The sequence below is a fragment of the Labrus mixtus genome, chromosome 14, assembly GCF_963584025.1.
Source record: "Labrus mixtus chromosome 14, fLabMix1.1, whole genome shotgun sequence".
NCBI classification, from domain to species: domain Eukaryota; kingdom Metazoa; phylum Chordata; class Actinopteri; order Labriformes; family Labridae; genus Labrus; species Labrus mixtus.
This window is the reverse complement of record NC_083625.1, coordinates 7,683,909-7,694,668: the sequence shown is the minus strand read 5'-3', so window position 1 is coordinate 7,694,668 and position 10,760 is coordinate 7,683,909. Positions and strand designations below refer to the sequence as shown.

The following is a 10,760-nucleotide window of genomic DNA, read 5'->3' as shown; positions in this document are numbered from 1 at the left end:
TCTGGAGACAAAATATATAATTTGATTAGAGTTTGATTTTAATTTGATTAAGTCTGTGTGTTTCATAAGACTTCTTATCTGCCTGCACTGTCTTGTGAAGAATACCATTATTCACAAACAATGCTCAACTATTTAGCCAAATGGGTACAGTCATCACAATAACAGAGACAAACTTTTTCTCTTTTAACTTACCTTTTGTAGCCACAAAAAAAAACCTAAACCAGCAACACTTGTGGGGTCTGAAGTTATTCTCCTCTTCCAGTTGTAAGTTCAAAACTGAACTTCAGCAAACGAGGAAGAGAAAATGATGAAGACGTCGACCCAAAATGAAAAAGCAACTCTTCTTTCTCATCAGTCATTTGTGATGAAAAAGGAAATTGGCATGTCTCTGCTCCTCTGGTGCTGCGATGACACTGTATCAGTGCAGCGAGATGGTTTTCATTTCTTGGATTCCCCCCCGATGGAAGAGCCCCAAAACAACTTGGATTCCTGCTGACAAGTGGTTCAATATTGAGTTACATCCGCAGCTCACTGTTCCCAAGACTATCCTGCTCACATGTCATAAAATAGTTCACAAGTTGTTCTCCCAGTGTAGCCTACTTCTACGTCTGCTTTATGGCTTCTATCAGTTTCCACTTTAAGTTTTACTCCTGTCATGCTTGGTAAATTTAGGAGCTACCTCGAGTGTTTGAGGGAGCCAGAGAGCCACGAGCCTTTCATGCCTCTTCTCTCACAGCTGACAGTCTATGTTAAGGGTGTTTCGAAAAGCCCTGGCAATCCACGCTGAGCTGGACCAGAGTGTGTATGAGAAGAATGACAGGCACTCATAGATGAGAGAGTGAGCAGTGATCCACATGGGCAGCCCCACCCTCCGGGATCACATTTCCTTCAGCTGGAAACCAGGCCTGGCTGCTCACTCACAGAAAACTCTGGAAGACAGCGTGTGTGTGTGTGTGTGTGTGTGTGTGTGTGTGTGTGTGTGTGTGTGTGTGTGTGTGTGTGTGTGTGTGTGTGTGTGTGTGTGTGTGTGTGTGTGTTTGAGTTTCTGTTAATATGAGTGCTTTTTTCTGCATAACAGTGTTTGTATGACATGTGACAACCCTGAATTAATACTGAAAATGAAGGCCTGCAGAAGGAAAAAACACTGAACCAAGAACATAAAAAAGAGGATCTTCAACAGAGACTTTATTTCCAACCATTTACAGCATGAAAAAAGTGACTACCAGTTAACTTACACTGGGAATCCAAAAATTAAGGAAGGGAAAATGATAGGGAGTGCAGAGCCTTTGACTGTGTCTGGGTCCATGCAGTGGTAAAATGCAGCTCTTGCACAGACTGCTGGGAAAGAGCACTGGCGTCTTGAAGATGAGCAGGTGGCAAATACCCCCGATGTTTATGAAATAGTCAGAGTCATGCTGCCTTAGCAAGAGTTCTCTGTCTGCTTATACTGAAGTCCAAATTGTCGATAATTGTTAATATTTCATTGTTCTATTGTCTTTAAAGTGGACGACGACAGGTAAGCTGTGATGTCTACACAAAAGATCACCTTCAACGAAAATGTTTCTGTGCTCATATTGGTGGACACCAGTGATCGAGTTGATTGAGCCAAACTGAGAACGCGAGGCAGGTGCATTATAAGCTATAGGCTGGTATATTCAGAGACCACTGAAACCTCTTAACGCACGCACCAGTGTGAGTCTGAATCAATGCAGAGAAATAGGTGCAGCACTGAGCCTGTGGGTTATGCTTCCATTAGTCCTGATGGAGCCCGGAACCCGAGATAACGGCTCTAATCTACTTTGAAGGAATTAAAGCTGGAAGTCGTAGACGGCAGGCCGAACCAAGAATGCACGGTGGAGGTCGCACAGCAGCAAACTACAACAGATGCTGGATTTGAATCAGACAGAGAATAAAGACGACTAAAATGTTAGGGATTTTAAAGAATAGAGTTGTCTTTGCAGATTAGACAGGAAGTTGTCAGTTTATTTTTTTACAGATGAAATAAAATAATACAATAAAGGACTATAACTATAACCATGTGAAATAACCCACATGGTTATAGTGTTCAACTGGTGGGTCGGGACCCAAAGGTGGGTCTCGCCTTCGTTTTCTGTAAATGTGTGTCTGATAAAAATAAATCAACAAATCACTTTTTAAACATGTTTTTGTTCCATTTCTTAAGTTCTGTCACGTGTTTTGTATCATCTGAAGTCCAAACTGCACAATCTGTCATTAAATCATTCTGATTGGTTGAAAAATATCAGAAGTTTGGGGTCATGACTTTTCATTAAGTTTGTGGTGGGTCCCCCTGCTTTAGAGTGTAAAACTGTGAAAAACAAGGGTCTGTTGTTTTAAACATAATGTCAAAAAAGTAATCACACCATTCATTTTGGACTTTGTCTTCAAATCAATTCTAACATGCAGGACGCTGTTTATATCTTCTCATTTGCTCAGTTGAGAGTTTAGGGAAATTTAAGACACCAAATGTGTCATGCTGGTAATATATAAATATATTAAACAATAACTTGTAGTACTAGTAATACAGAATGGACTGCGTAATTACAATATTTTCATTATTTAACAGTTCAGGCATATGAAAATTAGTGTGGCAAGGGCTAATTCATTGGATCTTTGCCTCAAATAGGGCTTCAAGGAAGTGTTTAATGTGCAATGTGTGCACCACCTAGAGGTTAGAGTCTTTCACATAAAAACTATTTTTGTAACTAGACTGTTTGTAAAGGGTGTAAGATTTAAAAAATAGTAATCCTACTTCCCTTTTTTCCTTTTGACCTCAATCAATCAAGTCGAGTTTGAAGCTTTTCGAAGAAGGACGAAGACTACAGACGAGTAGCAAAGCAACTACAAAATAAAAAAAAACACACATCATGGTGTGACACAGTACTGACAATATAAATGATATTTTTCAGGTTAGGCCCTTTGTTCTTCCATTCTCTATCTGCTAAATGAGTTTGATTTGACGTTGATTTGATCATTGGGCAGAGGCTCAGACATTCAAACAACACTCCTTTAAGTCATTTCTTTACATTTATTTCAGGAGACAGTAACACACATTGATAGAATAGTGAGACATCTGTTACAACACAACCCTAACAGCCAACATTCATTCACATTTTTACACATAACATCAAGTATATATAGTTCACAACATGACTATCACACTGAAGAGGTACGAGGTGGAAGAACTCCTTGAACCCCCTGATATGCAGCAACTGTACATCTGTCAATTTACACGGACATGTTCCCACTTGATAAATAATCTGGTATGTTCACTGTCACATCGGGGGGGAAAGAAAACAGCTCCTCCACTCTTTGTTGCAGCTTCTTATTAAGTGCAGGTACAGCACATGATTGGGGCCCACTGGATTTAACCACAACATGATAATGTAGTGATCAATAAGTGCTTTACAATGGGCTGATTGAAGGTGTTGCTACATTTAAAGAAAAACACTATAAATATGAGGGTGTCTTCAGGGATACCAGTATTTTGTTTTTGACCTAGATGAGTCAAAAATCACTTCTATTTTGTGCAGGAAATGGAATGTTTAGAGGTACGTAAACACAAGAATAAAATGAGTTCACATGACTGAGGCAGACATTCAGAACACGGGCCATTTAATCTGCACTATGTTGCACTGCACTGGGATTGTTGGAAGAGGGACTGAGAGGTAAGGACGCTCATTCCTCCAGGGTCCTGAAGGAGTTCTGCATGTCCTCGTGCAGCTGGGCGAACTCTGCTTTGATCTTAGCTTCTCCATCTTTCACAGGGTCCTGAGGAAGCCATCGGACAGAAGACAGAGAATCGATTATTCATTCAAACTGTTGACCAAATTAAAAAAAAGCATTCAAATGTTTGACACAAAAGACGAGCAGTCGTGTACCTTGAACTTCATGGAGCTGATTTTGTACAAGGTCTCTCCCATGTGCTCCCTGATCATGGCCCAGGTGATTTTGTTGTCACTCTGTGCTGTGGTCTCCACCGCGTGTCGGGCCATGTCATAAAAAGCGATCATGTTTGAGAGGATGCCAACAGTTTTGTAGAAAGGGCAGAACCTGTGTGCAGGGAAAGAAGAAGTATGTGTGAAGCTCAGAGGTTCTGTAATCATCAAACAGGGAGAAACTGTATCCCTAACTTACTGCCCACATGATGTCATTAATGACATCACTGTAGCTATGGCTGCAGCTCCTTGAAATCTTGGTGTCAGCAGATTTTACAATTTTACCAAAATTAATTGAAATAGAGAAGATGGAAGACCTTCTAAATGGATGAAGATACGCGTTTTATGTTTAACAAGTTGTTCTTTCTTTACCTGTCGTATGGGGTGTAGCCGTTCTGCTGCAGGAAGTCATCCTTAATGAGCTTCGCAACTTCTAGAGTGATCTTATCGGTCTCAGCGAGAGAAGCCTGTGAACAAAATAAAAGAGAGGTTCAGTTCACTTTTACTTTCTCAGACCTGTTAGCTAGAAAAAAATAATGCTGGGTGAAGATGCTTACAATTTCAATAATCAGTCCTATACCTCTTAGAGGAGGAGCCTCTTTCAAGTCAAATTAGATGCATCATATGCATTAATTAACCTGCTGTTAGAATATAGAATGAAACATATGAAGCAAGTCATTAGCTGTATGTTGTGTTTTTGGGCCAAAGTTTTTCTAGAAGTAATTCTAACTTAGATATTAACTTTTTTTTGCATTTTATAAAGACATAAACATTTGGGCGCTGGTAGCCTAGTGGTTTTGTTGCGTGCCCCATGTACAGAGGCTATAGTCCTTGTTGCAGTGACCGTTGGTTTGAACCCGACCTTGGCACTTTGCTGCCCCGCTCTCTCTCTCCTCCCAACATTTCCTGTCTCTCTTCAGCTGTCATATCTAATAAAGGCAAAACATGGCCCAAAGCAAACGAACACCATAAAGGCGACTGAGCCTCATACACCTGTAATCAGTTAACTACACCTCATGGAGGTCTGACAGATGAAACATTATCAATGGGATGGGTGCAGGTTGCAAACATGATGCAGCATCATTTGGTGTTAACAGGAGAGATATTTTGTTTTAACATGTAACCTGTAAAGACTGATCATCTGAAGTATTAAAGCTCTTTAGAGGAAGTTTATTTAGACTTTAGCACCTCACTGTGGACAAAGCAGTAGCTCTTATACAGGGATGGGCAACTTTGGTCACAGCAAGGGCCACATTCATTTAATTCTCACCGCCAGAGGGCCAAATTGTAGGATACAAAAAACGATTACAGTCAATTATGTCTCCAATTTAACTCAACATATACAAGTGATCAAATATTATTATGGACATACTTCTGGTTTTCATGATTTCATGGCAGATTTCATCATGTTTTCTTCATGTTTCCAATTAATTGATATATAAAGATTGACCTGAGGGCCACCTTGAGGGTTGATTGGGGCCGCCAGTTGCCCACCCCTGCTCTTATATCTTCACTGACTTTGTTCCAGTACATTTGTAAGTATTGATTTTAAAAACAAATATCGTGCTGGTTTTTTAACACTCAAATGTCTGGAAAATATAAGAAAACGGCTGCTTCGATGAAGTGACTTGACATCACTACCTGTCGGCAGACGTTTTATACATCACAAATAAAATAAAAATAATCAGTCTTAATGCCGATGGTCTCATTTGTGTTTATCGCTCATAAAGACGCTTTGCTATTAATTTCAGTCCTTTGAACAGCCGGCTGAGCTTCAAGTCATTTTTGGGGCCATGGTTTTGTCTTATCAGTTTATTTAGACTTATCTGGCCTCACCTTGCCAACAAGCTGCACAATTTCCGCCAGGTCCTCCTCCTCCTGCAGGATCTCTTTGGCTTTTGTACGGAGAGGAACAAACTCGGGGAAATGTTTGTCATAATATTCATCCAAAGCTCGTGTGTACTTGCTGTAACTAATCAGCCAGTTTACAGAAGGGAAGTGCTTCCTCTGAGCCAGCTTTTTGTCCAATCCCCAGAACACCTAAAAAGAAGAAAGGATAGGAGAGATGACACAACCTAGGTATGGTGTGTAAGACAGAAACTTAACCTGCGAGGGGGAAATTATGAAAAATGTTTGAATGAAGGTGCTGGAGAGCAGCAGCCATGTATTTACCTGGACAATTCCCAAAGTGGCTGATGTGACGGGGTCTGAGAAATCTCCACCAGGGGGCGACACACTAAGAGGGATTGCAGCATTCAGGGAAATGTGAACCTGATTATTGAAAACTAAACTTTCAAGGAATTTAAAAGCTTATCATAAGCTTTTAAAGACCTTTTCAAGACTCCCTGTTTTGCCTAAATCTCAAACAACCACATAGAACCAAAAGTTACAATCTGGAACGGGTAGTGAAAGATTTTTTTCTCCACCAAATGCAGCTTCATCAGTTCAACATGCTGTGTATGTGGGTGTAGTTTACTTTAAAAAAAAACAAAAAACCGAGGTACTTATTCGACAGTATATCACATAGGTGCAGGGCCGTGCAAAAACAGCAGATTGAGGGAAGACACAAGTTTAAATTCATCACAATCACAACGTGTCGACCAGAGGTCTTCTTCAGGGTCAAAAAATGATCACCTGAAGAATCTATCTCCTCCCTAATTCTGTAGTTTACTGTTAAACATTCATTGATGTTAAATGTTCATTTATGCTACAAAAATAAACCTGCACAAAAATGAAAGTTAAATGTTTGAAGACCGGGGTGGCATTGTGAATAACTCACGCTCCAACGATGCTGACACTGCCCTCCCTCTCTGGATTTCCCAGACACTTCACTCGTCCAGCACGCTCATAGAAAGAGGCGAGCCTGGCACCCAGGTAAGCAGGATATCCACTGTCTGCACACAAAGACAGACACAGCGTTGACTGGCTCCTGTCGCACTTTTACAACACTGCTGTTCATAGTAAGAACGCACACATCTCAGATAAATGTCGTCTTTATCTTACCAGCAGGCATTTCAGCCAATCTTCCAGAGATTTCTCGCAGAGCCTCGGCCCATCGAGATGTCGAGTCGGCCATCATGCTCACATTATAGCCCATATCTCTGAAGTACTCGGACAGTGTGATCCCTGCAGAGAAGATTTGATTAAATTTACTGACGCATTTATGTCAAGTTTAAGGACTTTGAAGTTATTTCATACAGAAGAACAAAGCTTCATGTTTACTACTTCGATATTATTCAGAATTTAATTTCAGGGCATCTAAATTGGTCTTAACATTTGTAAAGAAACATGAAAAGGAAAGTTAACTGAGTTTAACTTATTTTTCAGTTTAAAGTTGCATCTTCAATAAAAACCAGCAGACTGTTGTCTATAATGTTTTGTAGTTAGTACCTGTATAAATTGAGGCTTCTCTGGCAGCCACAGGCATGTTGGATGTGTTGGCAACCAGAGCTGTTCTCTTCATGATGCTCTCCACCTTACCATCAACCTCCATGGTAAGCTGTCGGTCAAGAGACAAATATTTAATTCACTTGTTCATATTTCTCTCCATGTTGAAACATCTTACGCTAGAAGTCCACAGCCAATCTCAGAGATGATAAACGAGACATTTCACACTCTGCCACTTACCTCAGGGAAATCTCTCAGCACCTCAGACATCTCATTTCCACGCTCTCCACAGCCGACATAAACAATGACATCACTGTTGGAGTACTTGGACAAAGACTGCGAGATCACGGTCTTTCCACAACCGAAGGCTCCTGGAATAGCGGTGGTGCCACCCTGCACACAGCTACACAGAAGAGAGGTTGTACCAGTTTCATTTTCAGATTATTTTCACACAGCACAGAGTGAAACATCACCACCTCAAGACTCGCCCAATAAAAGGGGTACAAGCCCGATTAAGAATGCCTTCAGAAGCACAATCAAGGGAAAATATTGAGCTTTCAAAGACGAGAGAGAGAATTTGGACTTGTTCAAGTACTGCAGGTTAAAGATTTTAAAAAAGGGCATAAAGCCAGATCTCCCTGAAGAACCAAACAAAGTAACTGTGACACTGTTACAGGCAAATAAAAAAGTAATACAGGTAGGGTAATATCAGAGATGTATGGAGGACTGGTGACCACAAGCAAGACCAGCACACGCTATGTTAGAATTAAATTAGTGCAAAAACAAATACATGTACAAGACTTGCATAACATACAGTATGTACCCTACAGCTAACAGCCACCAGCTAGAAATGGCTAAATTTGTTGAAGAGATATATGACTGAACAAAGATGTCCTGCCAACACAGCTGGAAAACAACTGTTTAGTGTTTTTAGGTGCGCAGGAAAATGAGTGTCAAAAAGTTCTGCTGAAAGGACGACTCACGGGAAAAGAGCGTCCAGAACTCTCTGACCAGTCAGCAGTGGGTGATTAGCAGGTAGCTTCTCTGTGACAGGGCGGATCTGTCGCACCGGCCACACCTGCACCATGGTGAACTTCTCCTTCACGCCTTCAAACTCCAGCTCCAAAACAATATCCTGAACGCAAGAAGATCAGAAATCAGTTTCGCAGAAATGCCGGTCGGACGAAAAGAGCGTTCAGCTTGCCGAGCGACACTCACAGAGATGTCATAGTTTCCCGGCGGGGCGACGTAGGTGACAGTGCCTCTGTTGCGAGGAGGAAGCATCAGCTTGTGCTTGATTAGGGAGTTTTCAAACACCATGCCATAGATGTCTCCACCTGTCACATGACTCCCAACCTGAAGAAACAAAGGTGAAATTAGTCCGAACAGTCCCGCTGGAGAGGTTCTAAAAGACGACACCACTCTGAGATTGTACATTTCTTACCCGCAGACTCTGGACCGGGTTAAACTCCCACTTGCTGTCTCTGTTAAGAGCGCCGATGTTTACTCCTCTGGGGATGTAGATACTTTGAGTGAGGTCATTGATGTCCTTCAGAGGACGCTGGATACCATCAAAGATGGAGCCCATGATCCCCGGTCCAAGCTCTACAGAGAGGGGTTTCCCAGTCCTAAGAACAGGGTCACCGACGGACACACCAGCTGTAAAAAAATAACTAGTTAAGGGAAAACAACGAACGCTGCAAAGAAATTAAATTAAGACTCTGCAAAGAAGCTTTGTAAGTTTAGGTTTATGGAAGATCTTAACATGTTCCGCTACATGTTTTACAACACTGCCACTGAAAGGATACATGTCTCCTCGTAGACCTGGATAGTTGCCATGTCTCCCTCCAAACGGATGATTTCTCCCACCAGTTCACTGTGACCCACGCGAACCAGCTCGTACATGGCCGCTCCTGCCATTGCAGTCGCTGTCACCACTGTCGACGGGACAGGTTAGGGGACGACATTGAAGAAAATTGTTAGTCGAGGATTGTTCTGAAAATCCCAACACATTCACATAATCTAACTCATTTTTTGTTTGTTTGGCGGCTGTAGCTCAGTTGGTAGAGTTGTCGCCTCTAAAACCGGACGGTCGAGGGTTCAATCCCCAGCTGAGCAACATGTCCGATGTGTTCTTGGGCAAGACACTTAACCCCGCATTGCTCCCGCTGCTTCAGTAGCCGTGTATGAATGGAGTAGTGTTGTACTTACTCTCTGTACGTCGCTTTTTGTCTGCTAAGTGAATTGTAACATTGTTTGCTTGTTTTAACTTTGCCATTTAACCACGAGGTCATCGTGGGCAATGCTGCAGATGAATGTCAATAATATAAGACAGAAGAAGGGATATGAATCATACCTGGTCCAGAAACCCCGTGAACATATCCAAACTCTCCTTCTCGGTCCTCATCCCGGATCTTTGGAAGTTTTGACGTGTCCATCTTGATAGTTTGTGTGCTTCAAAAATATCTGAAAAGGAAAATATTAAAGACACAGATACTTCCAGGTCATTAATGCTCATGTCACTCCGCTGTTCATCTCCTTACACTGGCTCCCAGTTACTGCTCGCATCAAATTTAAAACTCTGCTGCTCGCTTACAAAACAGCGACAAAAAATGGCTCCTCCTTACTTCAACTCTCTTATCCAGTGCCCTTTCCGAATAGTCACAGTTCAGTATGCAGTGCGTACTTTTCAGTAGGGAGTTTCAGTATGCATTTTTTGGGTCCACCTCAGTATACTGAACATTTCAGTATGGATACTAACTTCCGGGTTTCATGCAGTATGGATCGGATGCGTGCTTTCAGGAAATTAATTGTATTTTACCACCCACAATGCTGTGCGAAATTAAACGTAAATCGTCACGTCCGCCTCCAAATCAAAACAAACGAGCGTGGATTAATTTAATCAATTTTTAATCTAGAGTTAAAGTCCCGACTGAAATCACTACTTTAAATTAACAACAGAAAATATAACAAATATCTGCATTATTATAAAACCTTTTTCCCTCTATTTAAATAATGAGTTCACTATTTAAATGCGTCTTTATTTGTTTTATGTAGCCTACTGTATGTTATTTAGTTATTTAATCTGTCTTTTACTTGATTTACATTGTGATATTGTTTTTTGTTTACCTGACTGTATATGCGCATTACTCTTCTTGAATAAAGCTAAACAAAAAAACAAAACAAAAAACGGGTGAATGCGGCCGGTTCTGGAAACGTAAATGACGTCACTTCCATACTGAATGAATCAGACGAAGTAGGAACAAATATCTGCCTACTGTGTGTGCATACTGAATAGTAGGTACTAAACAGTATGCAGCACGGATAGTACGTACCGCCTACTGCCTACTGAAAGATTGAGTAGGTACTTGGCAATTCGGATACGGCCCAGGTCTACACTCCCTCCCGCCCACTACG

The 10,760-nt window shown here is 41.4% G+C and overlaps 2 protein-coding genes across 2 annotated transcripts in view; one reads left to right on the top strand and one right to left on the bottom strand.

The window, feature by feature from the left end:
- Positions 1 to 10,760, top strand: part of si:dkey-251i10.1 (uncharacterized protein LOC100038774 homolog) — a 211,843-nt gene that overhangs the window by 11,670 nt on the left and 189,413 nt on the right. The gene's annotated exons all lie outside the window — the stretch shown is intronic.
- On the bottom strand, positions 3,033 to 9,835 carry LOC132987832 (V-type proton ATPase catalytic subunit A-like). Its single transcript, XM_061054780.1, has 14 exons — positions 9,700 to 9,835; positions 9,152 to 9,280; positions 8,788 to 9,002; positions 8,562 to 8,699; positions 8,327 to 8,478; positions 7,584 to 7,746; positions 7,347 to 7,455; positions 6,960 to 7,082; positions 6,736 to 6,850; positions 6,129 to 6,192; positions 5,793 to 5,996; positions 4,329 to 4,423; positions 3,900 to 4,071; positions 3,033 to 3,789 (listed from the first exon to the last, which is right to left on the bottom strand). Exons 1-14 carry the CDS (start codon positions 9,779 to 9,781, stop codon positions 3,697 to 3,699), a joined length of 1,854 nt encoding a protein of 617 aa, XP_060910763.1. The 5' UTR covers positions 9,782 to 9,835; the 3' UTR covers positions 3,033 to 3,696.

Bases quoted from the DNA above. Each gene is read 5' to 3' on its own strand.
- LOC132987832 (XM_061054780.1), bottom strand. From the start codon at position 9,781: ATGGACACGTCAAAACTTCCAAAGATCCGGGATGAGGACCGAGAAGGA. The intron at 8,700-8,787 runs GTAAGAAATGTA...TTGTTTCTTCAG, and splicing joins ACCCGGTCCAGAGTCTGCGG to GTTGGGAGTCATGTGACAGG. The intron at 8,479-8,561 runs GTGAGTGTCGCT...TCTTGCGTTCAG, and splicing joins CGGGAAACTATGACATCTCT to GATATTGTTTTGGAGCTGGA.